Raw genomic sequence first — 19716 nt, 5'->3', positions numbered from 1 at the left:
GTCAGCCACATATTGTTGGGAGTATAAATAACACACTTGAACTGTTAGGCCCTATAGGTATAGATACTGTATGTGTTGGGTGTCCTTCATTCCTTAAACTGAACAACAGACCTAGGCCTATTGTTTAGAAACAACTCTGCTGCTCTCTCATTAATGAGAGATCCGTCTTTTTTACAAAATTTGCATGCACCATTTACAGTATATTTCACATTTTCTCCTTTAATACTCTTCTGCACACTGAGCCTAGCTTTTTTGAAACAACTTCTGCCTGCATTATTTTTGTCTTCAACTCATTATGGTTCTGCTAATTTGATTTTTAATGCCTCTAAATATTGTTGTTGCTTTCCCTCGTACTTCATTTGTACTTGTGTTGCTCAAGTATTAATTCCCAGCTGCACACGTTGCCTTTTGCTGTACTTTTAACTGCAGCAGTTATCCAATATTTGCCATCACTGGGATCATTCATTTTTGATGCCATCGCTTATCACTCTGCATTATTGTCACATTCAGATGCATGCTGGCGCCCCCACACACACATGCACAGCCCAATCTATGAGCATGATATTAATCAATTCGGAAAACATCCTTGTTAGAGGATTACCTTACACATCTCATTTAAGCTCTCTCTTAGAAAGTGGGTCAACTTTGATAGTGTGAAAATGGGGTTGTATTAATGATGTTAATCCATGGAAAATCTCATCTGGTTATGGGGGCGCCGAAAAGCAAAGTGGGCGCGGTGAAGACAAAACGCAGACAGACAGAATGATAGCTTGATGGACAGAGAGACAGCCACAGGGACTGACTGTCTCACTGCATGAATTCCCTCATGTCTCCGTTTCACACCTTTTTTTTTCTGCCTTCTGTGGCTCTCTTCTCCTCAACATACCTTCACCTGTCAGCATGACAGACAGTAATAATAGCTTGGAAAATATATATTTAGCCAAAGTGCCAAAGTCACATGTTGTGGTGGGGTGTGAAAATGCCCGGGGGGCAGAGGATGCTGTTATGTTTTTCTGAGATGTGAAAAATGATTCAGTTGTACTCTCAGATGTAGAAGATGAATTGCAAAATGACACGCAGCATATGAAAAGTTTGATGTTCAAACAAGAACAAGTGATATACAAGTCAACTCCAGACCTTTACTCGAAATAGTTTGATGATTGCATCGTGTTTTTATAACAAACGGTGTCGTGTCTTGTCTTCTGCTCGGTTTTATTTAAATGCACTCTCCTCTCCTCTCTCCACGCCGCAGTCTGACCTGTTTACATCTTAGTTTTTATTTGTGACAGTTTGAAATGTCTGGTGTGATGCATTGACTTATTAAACCAAACAATTGCAACTGCAGTGTCTGTGCTGTGACTGAGTCAGACAAATTGTGTTGTTACTGTACACAATGGATGCTTCATTATGCCATTCTACCTCTCTGGTCATTTATATTAATGGACTGCAGCCAAAGAGAGATGGCTTGGAGAGGGTGTCAGAGAAGAAAATTTGGTAATGGATGGTCTATTACCCACCCACATGGTGCAAGGCGAGAGGAATTGGTATGCACTGTGATGATGAGGGGCGGTGGGCAGGGTTAAGAGTGTCATTGTTTTCCCTTTCATTTGCATCTACATGCAAGAAGATATTTCAGCACACTGTGAATATATTAAATACAGTATGTCAGCGATTCATATTAATGTGCCTTCTCTCATTACAGGTTCTGATATTGTACAGTGGATGATCAAGAACCTGGACATTGAAGATCAAGGTAAAAAGGCCGATCAATAGAGAGTAAGACAGAGGGTGTGTGCGTGGGCGTGAGGAAAAGATGCTGCTGGGTACAGTTTGCATCCAGGGCTGTCTGCCAGAAAGCTCAGTCTCTGTTAGGTTTAGGGAAAAAATATTATTCTTTGGTTTAAAATAAAAGATTTCTGCCAGTAAGGGCGTTCTGGCAAAAGGCCTGAAGGCTGAATTCTTCCATTTGCGGCAAAGACACTGCATGAGGTGAAATGGACAGGTGCGCACAGGTGCCACAATTAGCGTTAAAAATCACACTCGTGCTCCTTCTCACAGTCATAACTCAAACAAATATCAACACAGAGACATGAGACACATATTTTTAGATTTGAGGTTGCTTACACTTTCCGACGACAACCTTATCTCCGATGACTATCCGCAAGTCACAGAAAAAAGACGCTCCTAACAGCCAAGTCCAGAACTCCCTTGAAAAACGTCATATTTTTAAGTTTTCTTCAGCGTAAAAGCCTTTCATTGAGAGCTGTCTGTACACCCATGCATACATTTTAAACAGGAACTGCTAATAGATAATTCGGCATACTTATTATAGGTAGATACAATGTATTTCTGTGTTAGGGGGTGGGGGGAACTCCTCATTTACAAGAATCGCGTCTGTTCTTAATTAATGCTGATGTTGATCTAAATACTAAATTGTAGGCTACCATTATTACAGTTGTTCATGCTGTGTAATTTAAAGCTCGCTGGCGCTGAGAGAAGATGATGATGTATTGTGCAGCTTTTGAAAATTATATGTTTTCATTAGTCTACACTAGAGAGGGGAACACATGCATTTGTGAAATATATGTGGACATATGCATGTATATATATATACACACACACACACACTAAATACCTAAAATTGTTTCTTTTTCACCATCTTCAATGCAAGCAAGCAAACAGTTTCCATTTTTCACACCAATCAAAGTTCATCTATACTTCCATCAGTCAATAATATAAAATCAGTCATTCAGTCTGTCTCTTTATAACATTCTGCCTCTTTTTTGATGCTTCGTTATTATATTACTTTGTGTTTCTATGCCATTTGCTCGTATTTATATATTACTTTGTTGGGATTTTTTTCTACAGATGCTTCCTGCTTGCACTTTCCCTTTGCTGCTGTAATGTTGCGAATTTCCCTGCTGTGGGACAAAGAAAGGATCATCTTATCTTATATTATCTTAGATAAAGTATAATCTTAATACACATAGGTGGTGTGTGTCGTGGTGTGTCTTCCTCAAGCTCGGGTTCTCTGCCAGAGGCCTGGGAGTTTGAGGGTTCTTTGTAGTATCTTACCTGTTCCTAGGACTGCACTCTTCTGGACTGAGACCTCAGATGTTGTACCTGGAATCTGCTGGAGCCATTCTCCCAGATTTGTGGGTCACAGCTCTGAGTGCTCTGATCACCACTGGCACCACTGTTGCCTTTACTCCCCACATCTTTTCTAGCTCCTCTTTCAGCCTTTGGTATTCTTCAGGCTTCTCGTGTTCCTTCTTCCTGATGTTGCTGTGACTCAGATTGCTACATCTATCGCCACTGCGTTCTTATGTTGTATGTCGATCAATCAGGATGGTTGGTTAGCCATAACCAGTTTGTCAGTCTGGATCTGGAAGTCCCACAGGATCTTAGCTTGGTCATTCTCAACCACCTTTGGAGGTGTCTTCCATTTGGACCTTGGGTCTCAGTACAGATGTTCCTGTACACTATGCCAGCCACTTGGTTATGGCATCCCATGTCTGCTGTTCCTGTCTGCATCTTACACCCTGCTATCATGTACTGAACTGTCTCAGGAGCGTCTTTACACAGCCTGTCTGGTGTGGCAGACCCCTGCTTCTACTCATCTATATATATAGCCTATCCCAGCTGACATTGGGTGAGAGGCTGGGTACACCCTGGACAGGTTGCCAGAATATCTCAGGTCTAACACATAGAGACAGACAACCATTCACACTCGCATTCACACCTAAGGGCACAACCTGAGGTGGGAGTTTTGAAGACTGGGGTGAGGGAGTCCTTCTCTGTGGAGTTTGCATGTTCTCCTCGTGTCAGCGTGGGTTTTCTGCGGGTCTTTGGCTTCTTCCTACCATCCAAACATGCTTATTTGGTGTCTCTAAATTACACACACACACACACACACACACACACACACACACACACACACACACATATATATATTTAGTGTATAAAAAGTTCACAGTTCTGGATTATTTTTCTTTGATCTGTCTTTTTGTGTCCTTGAGCTACAGCGCACTGCAACTGCAATTCTTCTTCTTATTCCTCATTTTTCCTGTCTTATTATTCTTATTTCATTCCAGTGTGATAAATTAGGTCCAAACGAGACTGTCTTGAGGGAGTAGTCAGATCACTACCTGAGCCTCTCATTGCACACAGAATGACTCAGAAGTGGGCAGGTTGAGCGGTAATAGGTGTGAAAAATGTAAACCGTTTGCCTGCCTGCATTAAAGATGGTGATAAAGAGCCATTGCTAACAATGAGAAAAAATGTCTCTTCTGAGTTTTAGCTGTTTAGTGTGTACTGTAGGTGTGTGTTTACGTGGATAGTGGAGTGTTAATGCGTGTGGGTGCAGCGTCCCAGTGTTCGTCTGCTCTAGTGTGCCTCAGTATTGTGCAGCCAGTTCATAGTTGCGATACTCAGCTGACTCAACAACTCACAACTCCTTTGTGTGTTGTGTCATTTGTATGCAAGGATCTGCCTGTCTTTTTTGTGTCTGCTACTTTGACTTTATGCCAGAGAGGTTTTTACACATGGAAAGCAGTTAGATATTGATAAAACACCTCTGCAAGGTTTGAGAACAGTTGAACTTTCCAGAGTGGACAGACTGTTCCTGTGTTTTTTCCCTCTCTTTGTTCTTTCATTTGCATAACATAGTTTGAAACATTTAAATTTACCCAAGAGATTATGCTTTTCCCCACGCCTCGGGCCTCACAGCGCCGAGATTAATAATGTATCTGTATCGCGGCACCTCTGATATGCCAAAACAAACAGACAAAAAAAGAGATAAACCATCAACAACAAAAGAGCTCGTCAAATCACTGCTGCTTAATGTGCTAAACTGGGCCAAGAACATTCATTTTGTTGCTCTGTTTACTGAGGCCTGGCAATAACAGATATGTCATTCCCTCAAGCAAATTTACATTTATAGTGTTACATTTTGTGTCACCTGCAATATTGAAAACACTCCTCCATAATAGCATTTCTGATCAAAACAGTCAAAAGCTGCAATTTTCTAACAGAGAGGAGTCTGAAGCATGTGTCAACAAGCAGATGTTTGCTGTCCTTTAAGACTCTTTTTTTTAATCAGTGCACTTTTTTTGCAAACAGACACAAAACAAGCTGTCAGTTGCCCCGCGGTGGTGAACAGAGTGTTGTGCAAAACTAAGTGACTTCAGCACAGAACAACTCCTGGCGGGGCTGACAAACACAGCAAAGTGAAATGCAATTAATTTGGCTCACAGCACAATAGCAGTGTGTTTATTATGAAAAGGCAGATGAGCTTATATCAAAGTTGACTGGGGACTGGGAGTTTTTTTGCTAAATAAATGCCACAGATAATATACTGACGCACTCCAGATGAACTCATTATCATCCCATTTTGCAATCTCTGTAGTCTCCAATCCTATTTTCATTCAATACTGCATTCGATGAGTCGATGCAAATTCCTGCCTGTGTAAAGTTCTTCTCGAAACTTTTAGATGTCTATTGGCAGGAAGTTCTGCACGTCTAACTCTTTGCTGTGATACTTTCATTGCAGTTCGGATCGTTATCATTCATTGTGTTTTTAAAGCCAATTGGTTTATATGGCATGGAAACTACTGGAATTAACTGCTTACCACGTTTAGGATGGCCCAGACGTGATTCATTAGCATGCATTACTGTGCAGTCCAGACAGCGCACAATGGGAAGGGACATATAAAAAAGATATATGCGAATGAGGAGCCATAAGCTGACATGATCTACAACCTTAAGATGGACTGTTTGGAGCAGACGCTGCATATATCTCTTCAGTTATACATCAGGGATCTCAAAAGTGACCTGATCTGCTTTTCTGGAGAAAAGTATGGAGGGATTTCAACACTTTGAATCAATGTAATTTACTTTTTTTTTAGTTACATGAGTATCCCTGATGCATCATGGGTAAACATCCATATTCCAATTTGAAATCATACAAAAAAGACACTTTTTGTAACTTCAGATTTTGTGTCACAATTATCAAATACAGATGTTATCTGCAGTTTCAAAAAAGTAATCTAGTTGATTTCCATCTGTTAATCTGTGGTTGCTGAGCAAGCTCACAAAGGGATGGGACATATTGAAAAGATATATGTGAATGAGGAGCCATAAGATGACATGATCTACAACCTTAAGATGGACTGTCTGGTGCAGATGCTGCATATATTTCTTCAGTTATACATCAGGGATCTCAAACGTGACCTGATCTGCTATTGGGATTTTAACACTTTGAATTCATAGCAGCGTGATTCACTTTTTCCAGTGATATGATGAAGGTAAACATCCATAATCCACTTTGAAATCAAACACAAAAATACTTTGTAACTTCAGATCTTGTGTCATAATCATAAAACACAGATGTTACCTGCAGTTTCAAAAGCTATCTAGTTGATTTCTGTCCATACATCTGTGGTTACAGAGCAAACAGGAAGTGCTGGCATCTATTCAGGTTGACTCTCCACGATGCAGATTCACCAAAATGCTTAAAAAATAATGCTCATCACTAGAAAATAATCTATGCTTGAAATATAAAAGGCAGGACAGCACCTTTATCCATGAAATGTGGGCCTGTCCTTTAGTTTTACCTTCCTGGACAGAGATAATCAAAACAATACAAGAGCAGCCAGGTGTGCCTGTTCCTGAATCAGCTCAACTTTGCCTCTTGGGGGACAGGTCATGTCTACCCAAGATCTCCAAACCAGCATTTCCTCTAGCTCTGACAGGCGTTATCTCAGCTGCTAGGGTCATCCTTTGCCACTGGAAAATTCAAGTTAGAACCTGAATATAGAGAGTGGGTTAAGTTAATGACAGAAGATGCATCTGCTTGACCATCCAGAGTCATATTTGCTTGTCTGGAATCAGTTTTTGTCTTTTATGAATGGACTAAACATGTCATAGGAGCTGGACACTGTACTGAAATAAATTACAATTGTAACATACAGATGAAAGGAGTGGGCTTTTGCTTCTTTTGCTTTGGCTGGGTCATAGGGACTTTTTTGTTTGTTTGTTTCCAGGCTTGATTTGTAGAATAGGTCACCTGATGATATATGGATTGACGCTCTGCTGATGGACTTTGGATTCATTGATGTCATGAACACTGCAGAGATGCGTTTTTGTTTAGTCTGTGCTGTTTGTGTTGATGTTCTTAAACTAGAAAAACTTAAATGACCAAAGAATAGTGCTTCGTGTAGCTCACAGCTGTCTGACTATACATTATACTTCCTGTTTACTTCACCCAGTAGGGGTACGGAGTTGGATACCAAAATATCGATTCTACAGATACTATGTTTTGTTGCCAGCATTAGTAGGACTGATGCTATAATATGGATCAGTTTCTCTCTCTTGCATTTATCCATTTGCATTGAAGAGTAAAACTATCTGAGTAAACAACCTTCCACACTTCTAGTGAGTGTTTGCTTCTCTGCTGCTGTTTTGTTGTGTGCACATGCAGCACACCATGGCCCACACCCTGACTAGTATAATTCAACACCTAATTGCAGTGATGCCTGAGCAATAAAGGAAAAAACATGAGAAAGAGAAGCTAAAGCTGCAAAAGGAAAAAGGAACGGTAGGAATGCCTCAGCATCCAGACCCCCGAGTTTACTGGCAGAGTCTGTTCAGAGAGGAAGAGGAAGAGGAAATATCTAGGTATACTGTAGTGAAATTAATATTTTATTTAAATAGGATCGCCAGCATTGGTTACATTTTCAAACTTTAATTGGTCGTTATTAGTTGCTGTTAGCAGAATGATTGTTCACCTCATAAACCATGACTCAGTTGGCATCAGATCAGAACCACATCTTTTGGTATCGCCCACACTGTAACACCCAAAGCATGATGGGAACCTGAATGGGAAAATCTCAAAATCTATTAAGCCCAAGAGACAAACAACAGAAGAAACTTTTTGCTTGACATGATCAATATACCATAAAGCATGACTACAATCACAGTACAGTAACAAGGTCATAAGGCTGAGCAAAAACAGCCTCAGGTTCAGAGAGGTTAATGGACTATAGACCTAATCACTCGCTAAGTCACTTACAGTGTGAATTAGCTTTGCTGTATTATCATTTTGATTAGGCCAGCAGGGTTGTAAAATCCCAATCAGCTCCAGCATGAGTCCGCAGCCCCTCTGACCTTTGACCTACCTGAAAATAAATCACCTCAGGGGCATCAATAAGATTACGTAAGTGCTTAATAGGGTTCTATGGCACAGTAAAGCTCTCACATGTACTTCAAGGCTGTCTGTAAAATGAAAATCAAATACTCTAATTGCCTTCCATACATTTAAAATTGATCTCTAACATTGTGTATAGTGGTTTTCGTCGCCAAATACAAAAGCATATCGACTTCAGTGCAATGAAAACTGCAACATAAACACAAAACATCACTTTATACTTATGCTGCAAAATGTTAAAAGCTGTAAAGTATCCCGATAATTATTAGCCATATATGGTAGTTAGCTGGGTAAATGAGCGAGTGGGAGAGGGAAGTGGGAAACACAGTATGCTCTGCATGCATGTGTGAACATCTGTGCGTGCGTGTGTGTATGAGTGCGTGTGAGAAAGCGCGAATAAATTGAGCTGAACTGCAAAGAAGATGAGAAGATAACACCGTCCTTTTTACAGAATATAAAGCATTCCCACGACACAGAGGTAAATTTCTGAGGGTGATAAAATCTCTCCCTCTCAGGATAATGTTTTGTTTGACCGACATGTTGTTGGCAAAGAGCCGCAGTCATTGCCTCTCTCTTGTTATGTGTGCGTGTGTGTGCTCGGTATCTGTGTGAGAGCGAGCAGAACTGACAGACGAGTGGATTTCTCGTAGCATCTCGGCTGAAAAAAGAATTTAAAAAATCACTGTTTTGATGTAAATATAATCACAGTCGGGGTAAACACTCAGTGACTATGCCCTCAATACATATATTAACACACACGTAAACAACGCTAGCTTAGTGTATGATAATTGAAATCCCAGTGGGGGGAATTTTGTCGTCAAACAGCAACAATCAAAACATTTAAAATCACTAAACAACGCCAGATAAATAAATTAGTGACATTCACCACAACAGGACATCAATAGAAAACTGTGGAGCTGTCAGTGAGCGTGCACCCCGTACGTCATTAAGGGTGTGAACTGCATATGAAAGAGCACCTAATCTGCTCAGTGGAACACCAGGGAGCAGTAAAATGATCTCAGAGGGAGGACGTCAGGACAGAAACGGTGCATACTGTTCTCTATAATGGTCCTGGTCTTGTCTCTCAACCTTCTTTAAACCTCCTCCTCCTCATCAGACTCGAGAGTCTCTCTTGTAGTGGAGCACTTCAGATGATCATTTTTTCAGTCTCCTGAGATCACCCCTTTATACACCGCTAACCTGACATACAGATATATAAAAGGTTGTACTGTCACTTCCTTAAAAAGAAGAGTGTGGATTTTTGAAATTGTGTCAGTATTCTTTCTCCAGTCTCCTCAGTAGTTCAGTTGCACACTAGTATGACTCAACTATCTCTGCCTTAGCTGATTAAAACCAGTGTTTAAACAAGTATTCTTAATTAAAAGTACTGATACAGCAAAGTACTGAAGTCATACATAAAAATGCACAGAAGTATGATCAGCTAAATTTACTCAAGGCATCAAAAATGAAAATATTTGTTTTGCAAATGGCCTCTGTGACTGATATCTTAGAATATACAGTACAGGCCAGAAGTTTGGACACACCTTCTCATTCAATGCGTTTTCTTTATTTTCATGACTATTTACATTGTAGATTCTCACTGAAGGCATCAAAACTATGAATGAACACATGTGGAGTTATGTACTTAACAAAAAAAGGTGAAATAACTGAAAACATGTTTTATATTCTAGTTTCTTCAAAATAGCCACCCTTTGCTCTGATTACTGCTTTGCACACTCTTGGCATTCTCTCCATGAGCTTCAAGAGGTAGTCACCTGAAATGGTTTTCCAACAGTCTTGAAGGAGTTCCCAGAGGTGTTTAGCACTTGTTGGCCCCTTTGCCTTCACTCTGCGGTCCAGCTCACCCCAAACCATCTCGATTGGGTTCAGGTCCGGTGACTGTGGAGGCCAGGTCATCTGCCGCAGCACTCCATCACTCTCCTTCTTGGTCAAATAGCCCTTACACAGCCTGGAGGTGTGTTTGGGGTCATTGTCCTGTTGAAAAATAAATGATCGTCCAACTAAACGCAAACCGGATGGGATGGCATGTCGCTGCAGGATGCTGTGGTAGCCATGCTGGTTCAGTGTGCCTTCAATTTTGAATAGATCCCCAACAGTGACACCAGCAAAACACCCCCACACCATCACACCTCCTCCTCCATGCTTCACAGTGGGAACCAGGCATGTGGAATCCATCCGTTCACCTTTTCTGCGTCTCACAAAGACACGGCGGTTGGAACCAAAGATCTCAAATTTGGACTCATCAGACCAAAGCACAGATTTCCACTGGTCTAATGTCCATTCCTTGTGTTTCTTGGCCCAAACAAATCTCTTCTGCTTGTTGCCTCTCCTTAGCAGTGGTTTCCTAGCAGCTATTTGACCATGAAGGCCTGATTGGCGCAGTCTCCTCTTAACAGTTGTTCTAGAGATGGGTCTGCTGCTAGAACTCTGTGTGGCATTCATCTGGTCTCTGATCTGAGCTGCTGTTAACTTGCGATTTCTGAGGCTGGTGACTCGGATGAACTTATCCTCAGAAGCAGAGGTGACTCTTGGTCTTCCTTTCCTGGGTCGGTCCTCATGTGTGCCAGTTTCGTTGTAGCGCTTGATGGTTTTTGCGACTCCACTTGGGGACACATTTAAAGTTTTTGCAATTTTCCGGACTGACTGACCTTCATTTTTTAAAGTAATGATGGCCACTGGTTTTTCTTTAGTTAGCTGATTGGTTCTTGCCATAATATGAATTTTAACAGTTGTCCAATAGGGCTGTCGGCTGTGTATTAACCTGACTTGTGCACAACACAACTGATGGTCCCAACCCCATTGATAAAGCAAGAAATTCCACTAATTAACCCTGATAAGGCACACCTGTGAAGTGGAAACCATTTCAGGTGACTACCTCTTGAAGCTCATGGAGAGAATGCCAAGAGTGTGCAAAGCAGTAATCAGAGCAAAGGGTGGCTATTTTGAAGAAACTAGAATATAAAACATGTTTTCAGTTATTTCACCTTTTTTTGTTAAGTACATAACTCCACATGTGTTCATTCATAGTTTTGATGCCTTCAGTGAGAATCTACAATGTAAATAGTCATGAAAATAAAGAAAACGCATTGAATGAGAAGGTGTGTCCAAACTTTTGGCCTGTACTGTATGACGTCACAAGATTGTTAATATGGATGTATTCATGCTTACGTTATGTTCTGACTAATTGGCCCAATACTGATAGCCGCATGGTGAATGAAGCATTGAAATGTGTTACTGAAGTGCGTACCTTTAATTAGTTGCTTCTTCTGTCTTGCTGTAGCTGTAGGTTGCAGAGTGTAGTTTCTTTAGCTCTGTTAGTAATTGTGCAATACTTATAATCTAACTGTTTTATGTCATTTAGTTGTGTCAGTCTATATTATGCCATTTTGCATTAAGAACCATTATATCTCCCGCAGTCCAAACACAATATGGTCACACACCTGTGTCTGTTTATTACTTGATTGTGTCATGTGACCATTCCCCAAAATGTTAACTGCCCCCTTGTGGCATGGCATACTAATACCCCCAAAAATATAAAGGAGTCTTTCAGAAAACAGTAAAAGAGCTGTATATCCTCATATGGGGATGCAGGGTCTCAGGAGGATATCGCATTTTGGGTTTACTTGACCGTGTACTTAATGGTAACTGGACCTGCACTTGTACTGCGCCTTTCTAGTCATCACTCAAAGCGCTTTTTACACTACGAGTCACATTCACCCAGTTTACACACACATACCCACACTGGTGGCTGAAAGTACCACACAAGGTGCCACCTGCTACTCAGTTTTTAACACACTCACACACTGATTAAACAGCCATCAGGAGCAACTTGGGGTTCAGTATCTTGCTCAAGGATACTTTGGCACGCAGACTGGAGGAGCCGAGGATTGAACTGCTGATCTTCAATTAATGGACAACCCCCTCTACCTCCTGAGCCACAGCCTCCCCATAGACCTGATGATCTCATTTGTGGAAACTTATTTTGTGCCATCAAGTGGAAGTAGAGCACAATATACTAATCCATGTAAAAAAAAAAAATTGGTGGCTATTTCTGCCAAGTCAGTGTGCAGTCAATCCTGCCACAAAAGTGGACAAGGTCTGAAACCTGATCACATTTTATGGTTGAAACTCATTTATTCATAATCAATAATGTTTGTAGTTTGATATGGCAACAAGTTCGACCATTTTTAGAAACAGTAACAAGCTAAGACACTGTTAATGAGGAAGTACTCGTTTAAGGACATCAGGACTTTATTATTGTTTTGTTTGAAGACATTGGGACTTGATTGTTGTTGAAGTTATTTAGTGTTTTTATACTCACTGGGTCCTACTGATCCCAAATAGCTAGGAGAAAGTAAAAGTGTATACTAAACAAAAGTTGGGATATCAAGAGGATATTTCGCTGGAGAAAGGTAGTTTTAGATTATTGAGTCTCATCCTCATGTTGTCAAATACCAACACTTACCAACCAAAACCAAGGCATCAGTATTTGATGAACCACACGAGACTCAACAATCAACTGTCTTCCTCCAGAGTTATATACAGCACTTTTAAGGAGCATTTCATGGTGTAGCAGATTGAGGCTGAGCTGGTTATAACTACTTGAGACACAGATGGGGTTGGGCCCTATTATTCCCATGATTAATTTGAGGGGTTGTGAGATGGTGAGTTAATTTTGCATTGATATTTAGGGATTTTCTTGAAACTTTGCTTTTTTATTTTAAATATTGGATCGTTTTACCTCATTGGGCTTCAAACAACTATTTAAATGGAGCCGTCTAAGAAGTTTAGAGAGGGAAAAATCATTCTTTGATGGAAATGCGATTAACTCATAGCGTGGGGAGGCACACAGTAATTTTTTTGTGAGGGGTCATAAACCAGAAACACTGGGAAACATTGGTTAAATCTTTAACAATTCATTGAATCTAATTAGCTTATTATGTCTTTTGATTGCATCTTAAATCTTAAACTGAACTGTAACTAGAAATAAGCCAACGAACTAACAAAGGAATATTTGCCTGTAAAATGCATTGGAGTAGAAGCATGAGGTAACATAAAATGAAAATAATCAAGTACAAAAATTACGCTTAAGTAAAATACTTGAGTTCTTTCTATCACTGTTTGAAACAAAGCGTCTTCATCACCTCAACATTTTCAAATGGAGCGTACAGTGCAAATAATAACGATCAAAATATAACTACAAATGCGGCATCTCTTCCGTTGTCTTTAGATAAAGTTCAGCTGGAAGAGTACTCCCACACTCCACTTGGCAGGGCTCCAAACTGCCGGGTATTTGGCACAGAGCTGGTAATATGATGAAATCAAAGGGTGTTTTCCCCCTGGACTCCGAGGCCGGCCTGTCTTGACAACTTGACTAATTCCAGTCCAAGGTTTAGACAGCTATAAAGCTTATAGAAAAGCCTACGATATGTTAAATGGAAGCCAGAAGCTCCCTTGCCACCAGGAATTGATCTTTACAGACTCTTACTAGACAAGCAACAACAAAACTATCTTGGTAAATGTTTTATTTATCCCATGTAAAACCCTCCATCACAGTAGGCTAATTTGCAGTTATTCTTTTGGGTCAATCATACTGTATACTTTGTATATGCAAAAAGAAATTCAATCTTTGTACTTGCTGCTCAGCTTTATCTTATATTATGACTCTGCCTTTGATGGTTTCCTAAATTTGAAATTAGCAAAATAACAGGCTTTGCATGCAGTGCGGTGTCAGGACTGATTTGGAGATCTAGAGCAATCAGTTGCTGTGATGACATTCAAAACTCTGTCTTAAAATGGAATCAGAAAAAACCTTCAGCTTCACTTAGATGAAAGCAGAGCAACTGAGCAAACAGGTGACAAAGATGCTCCGTGCAAAATGAGAGTGAAGCAGCCCCGTGGTTAAAGAACAGGAGACTGTCCCACATGTCATTTTTCATACTCTGCTGTCTTTACTCTCATCTGACATTCATCCCGTCTGTGATAACAATCCAGTGAATTAACATTTTGAAAAGATAATAAGTAAAAAGAGTGACTGGATTTTAGCCTTACTGAATTACCCTGGATTGCGTGGACGGATACAAAAGACGAACACAAGCCTAGTCCATCCCTGTAGGTCTGCGACAGAACTGACTTCCTTCTTCTGACTTAATAACACAACAAAATGTAATATACAGTAAATCATATATATATATATACACACGTGGGACAATCTAGCTGTAAGAAACTGTGCAGTGAATAAGGAGGAAGGGGTGTGTTTATAAGTAAACAGGTCTAAATAACTTATGAGTCATAATTTATTAATGAATGGAGCGCAGTCACACACACGCACATGCATACACATCAACATCCTGACCTCTCAAAGCTGCGACAGTCACCTCAGTGCTAAAGGAAAAGCCAATCTATATTTATCTCACACGCATACACCCTGTGCTTGTGAATATGGATGTGTGTGTGTGTGTGTGTGTGTGTGTGTTTGAGAGCGAAGGAGTAGAGATGTGCATATTTTATAAATGCATACAGTGAGCTTCTGTTAGAGCAGTCATAACTCTGCCTATTTAAACTATGTCAAGCATTTCAACCTCTCTATCTGTCGGCTTATTATGTGTTAAGATCACAGTTTACTGCCAGCGTCCCCTGGGCTTTACACCAATCACTCAATGAATAATCAAATTACACGGCAGAAACAAACAGGGGCGCTACTGAATGTAACAACATGTAAATAAACAGTTTGCTATACTGTTTACAGTGACCCCCAAAAAGGCAATGTTGAGAGGGAGTCGTCGACACAATACTACACATGAATAATAGATGCTGACACCATAAAGGAGGTTACAGCAGAGCAGCGGGGAATAACTGGTGGCAGATGAGACACACAGTTGATGATGATTACATGTTTTCATTATCTGATGGTTTTAAATCAAGGACAGTCAACCACGTGCAGCCAAGCTCCAGGGGGACTCAGGGTTTTCACTCCAACCAAGCACAACACCAGGTGATTTGACGGATGAGTTCCGCCTCTCCGGCTGAAGGTGGGCTAATCAGCGGGACCTCCTGCTGTGCTGTTTGGTTGGATCGGAGACCTGCCTATCGCTCTGTCAAAGCAGTGTCAGAGTCTATTAGAGCCACAGCTTCTCACTCGGGTCCTGGTGTTCATTCTGGCTGCTTTGTCAAGGATAAAATTTATACCTGGGGATGAAAGGTGAATAAAGTTAATTAGCTTGTGTGACACAAAAGCACAGCACGCTGGCCTGGGATCTGTGATGAGGAACTATTGATTGCAGGATAATCAGAGAATCTTCTTTTAATGAAAGAGTGAGATCCCAAAGCTGGTTTATCTTTTAATGCTTCAGTATAAACTGAATACAAGTGATTAAAGACAATAAATTATCATTTATATTAAGATAGGGCCTTATCAGCCTGATCCTCAGAGCAGGAGTTTGACATTTTTGAAAATACGCTTATGAGTTTTCTGGAGGAGTGTTAGATGATGAGATCGATACCACTCTCATATCAGTATTAAATGTAAGGCAGCAGCCAGTTAGCTTAGCTTAGCTTAGCTTAGCATAGCATAGCACAAAGACTGGAAACAGGGCAAGACAGCTAGCCTGGATCACTCATATGGTGACAAAATCCACCCAAGCTCACGAAATAATACCATTTTCTGTAACAGCTTATCCTCTTACAACCTGTTCTCATTCCCAACTCGTCAAATGCTTAGTCAGTGATCTGGGCGTCCGATACCGATGCACAAGGGCACATTTCACAGTGGTATGATGCGCACCAAGTGGTGGCAGCTAGCAGCCTCGTCAAATATCACCTCTTTGTCATTCTGCGTGAGATATTGATGCACAAAAGCACATTTTGCTGTTTCAAAACACACAAACCGACAGCAGTTTGTGACATTGCCGGCAACTATGTAGGAGCATATGATGTATGTCACATGTGACCTATTATAAGCCAAGCTGTGATGTTTTTTTTAATCATCCATTTGCTTTTGGAGCCCAGTCGCACTCTGAAGTCTTCGAAAACCGGCGCTTGGCCAGTGACTTGCGGTGTCAGACACTGACAAAAAAAGCCGTCCTTTAACGTCAGCATGACACGCAGCCAGTCGCCGTTATAGTTTAACGGTGCTTGGTGGTATCAGGGGAAAATGCGGCAGGACAAGAACGAAAGTTAAGGTGGCAAAAGTCCGAGTAGGGCAGGTGGGAGGAGTTGTGGATGGGTCCAATAAACACAGACTTTCACCCAGGAGAAAGGTATTTGCGTCCCATAAGATTATAAAGCCGGGGGCGTCTGTAGCTTAGTGGATAGTGCCAGTGCCCCATGTATGCACTGCCTTGCTGCTACGCACCATCATCCCAAAAAAGACTGTATGCATGTAACTAGCAGCAACTTTACATTTCCTTGTACATTTCCTTTGAAAACACAACTGTGTTTTGAAAAGACGCATATGATAAGCATAAATTGACACACCATCCCAGAATGTTACAGTAGGGTAGCTAGCACATCATATTTGCATGTTTGATGAGTTAGGATGAAAATACATTGCCTCTTAAGGAGGCAATCCCAGCTGACAATGGGCAGGAGGCAGAGTACAACCTGGATAGATTCCGATACCGGTCTGACACATAGAGACACATAACCATTCACACCCATATTCCCCCTGACCCCATGCCTACAGGCAATTTAAATTCACCAAATATCCTAATCTGCATCTCTTTGAACTGTGGACGGAAGCCGGAGAACATGGAGAAAACCCACGCTGACATGGAGACGACATGCAGACTCCACACAGAAGGGCCCCAGTCTGTCAGGGGGTTAAACCAACAACCCTCTAGCTAGGTTGGTGTTGCAGTGCTAACCACTGCTACTGCACCACTGTGCCGCCCACAAAATAACACAATATCTCGAATTTGCCTACAAAAACAACTTGATGTTGTGTCTTCCCCCACCAAGTAAGAGAATAGTAAGTTGTCAGTCTGTTCCTTTCAACTTGAAATTGCCAAAATATGACTAGAAAAATGACGTGCAACTTCTTTTAAGGCCTGAGATGAATTACAAATTACAAATTAAAGATTTAAAATATTTTGGTTTCCACCTTTTCTCACTCTTTTAGAATTTCACTTTGAAAGTTCACTTCAGAGCACAGTGGCCATATAACATCTGCGCAGCAGTTGACAGTGTTGACACCACCTTTCTGCCCACAGCTATTTCACTGAACACACTCCCAAAACATGCTGAAACATGTGAATGTTTTAAATACAGGAAAGTAAAGCTGTGGGGAAACTTCTAGCTCACGTGGCAGAGCGTGTGCCCCATGTAGGCTAAGTCATTTACTTCGTGTCATCCTCTCCCCCCTTTCCTGTCACTCTCCAGCTGCTCTGTAATACAGGCAATAAAAGCTCTAAAATAAGAAGTATAGTTGTACGTGTTGTTGTACAATATAACATGGGAAACTGACACAAATGATACAAGTACACTGAGTTTTAAATGTACTATTTGTCTGTGTTTTCTCCCAGTGGAGGCTCTTCACCTAGGAACTCTGATGGCTGCACATGGTTACTTCTTCCCCATCTCAGACCACGTCCTCACTCTCAAAGACGATGGCACTTTCTATAGGTTTCAGGTAAGAATGATAATGCTCGGATTCTTATTTGTGTTGAAGGGTCTTATCATATCGCTATTAGTCTATTAGTCTGTGGAAATATTTAAAAATGACTGAAGGGGAAACACTTCACATGGGATCATTTTTTAAACAGGTCATACCACGTTATGTCATCAAATGAACTGTAGAGAAAGTTTTGAGTTTAAGAGTGCAGAGTCATGTGGTATGCTGACAGGTTTGCAGGAGATTTTTGGGACTGAAGTATCACATGAGCACTCACAGGTGTGTTAAATATACATGTGTCACATTAATTACCACAGTTTTTCTTATTTCAATATATTTTCTTTCACCTTCTTCAAAAGATAACTTTCAATTCATCCAAAAAGCATAATAAAGCTACACAAAATAACATAGATCAAATAACAAAGCGAACCAGAAGAAGCCACGGGCGAAACGCGTTGTTGGCTCTTAATAAAATCACTGTAATTCAGTTCAGTGTGCGGTGGTTTATGTTCATGGCTTTATCTGAGATGCTCCTGCAGGCCAACCAGCACCTGATCCTCGAGACTGGCTGTGCAGAGGGAGTTCTCTTTACTCCTACTGTAAACTGTATTGTCATTTCTACATAAAACATCTGAAGCTCATTCTTCACTGTTGAAAATAAAGAACAAAAATCACTTCACACACGAGAAGAGCCACAATCATCATAAATCTGTTGAAGTGCCTCTGTGTGATGTGCCAGAGTCAGAACGTTGATTAGGAGTTGCTGTGTTTCATAATTGTTACAGTCCCTGGAAAAAAAAAAACAAAAAAACATCACTCTGAATGTCAATAGTGAGATTGACAGTTTTAGTGATTTTGCACCCTGCGAGCTCCCCCAAGTGTGCGGCACAGAGCTAACCAAAGTAGATCAATGCCTAAGGCTGTTTGTGTTAGTAGCCGGCTTCACTTTGCTCTTTACGTGCAATCGGTTTCCATCTGAAGCCAGTCCAGTCCATACAGCGCTGCCCCGAGGAGGGTCAAGATTCATGCTGGTGTCTGCTCTCAGCACTCACTGAAAGGAGCTTATGTGCTTTAGACGTTATGCCGAGCCCATTATACAACAAAATGTTTTATTGTGACAGATGCGGGGCTGCGACTGCGTGCCCACCTCGCATGACAGGGCACACTTTGATCCAAAACGCCATGTGGTTCGCTGTACACTGTCAAAGATTTAAGGTTTCTCTTGGTTTTGTTTCCTAATGACCTGTTTTTCCCTTCAGACTCCATACTTTTGGCCATCAAACTGCTGGGAACCAGAAAACACAGACTATGGTGAGAGAGCTGTTCTCTTATACTCTAATGCCTGTGTTGTGCAGAGTGCAGTATGAGCAGGCTAAAACTGCAGAATGCTGTGTAGTGCATTTGTCCAGTAGATATGTTATTACTGCAAGTGTTACTAAAATTTCAAAAGATGAAACGTAGATGATGCAACTGCAGGGTGGTAGGTAGAAACATGAAATCACCTTTCGTTTTAGCTGCCTGGCCCACAGTCAGAAATGGTTATAGTGCACTTGGCATGCAATAACTCCTATTTCTATTTTATATATTTATATATTCAGTATCTTGCAACCTCAGTCGATTGCCTGAGGCATTCTCTCTGACTGATGCAGACTGATAACATTTAAGGAAACCAGGGATGTGTTTGCATGCCCGTGCACCTGTTGTGCACATTTGGCTCAAGGTTTTAACGGCAATACAGGGATGAGCTTTTCATTGTTTACAGCGGAGTGGAGTGCAGATAAACACTTCATAATGCCAAAAATGGTTTGAGAGAATAGCCGCAGCCTTGCAGGTCTTTCATTTGTTTTGTGAGTTGTAGGAGAAGGATGTGGCTAATGCT

At 41.0% G+C, this 19716-nt stretch overlaps 1 protein-coding gene across 2 annotated transcripts in view; it reads left to right on the top strand.

Moving 5' to 3' along the window:
* The window catches only part of rgs7a (regulator of G protein signaling 7a), a 78887-nt gene that overhangs the window by 47104 nt on the left and 12067 nt on the right, over nt 1–19716 (top strand). For both annotated transcript variants that reach the window (XM_033614005.2, XM_033614006.2), the window contains exons 4-6: nt 1703–1753; nt 17749–17855; nt 19097–19148. In XM_033614005.2, coding sequence (XP_033469896.1) covers nt 1703–1753; nt 17749–17855; nt 19097–19148 — 210 coding nt within the window. The remainder of the gene's footprint in view (nt 1–1702; nt 1754–17748; nt 17856–19096; nt 19149–19716) is intronic.

This window comes from Epinephelus lanceolatus, chromosome 17 (genome assembly GCF_041903045.1).
Source record: "Epinephelus lanceolatus isolate andai-2023 chromosome 17, ASM4190304v1, whole genome shotgun sequence".
In the NCBI taxonomy this organism is placed as follows: Eukaryota; Metazoa; Chordata; class Actinopteri; order Perciformes; family Serranidae; genus Epinephelus; species Epinephelus lanceolatus.
This window is presented reverse-complemented; position numbering and strand designations above follow the sequence as displayed.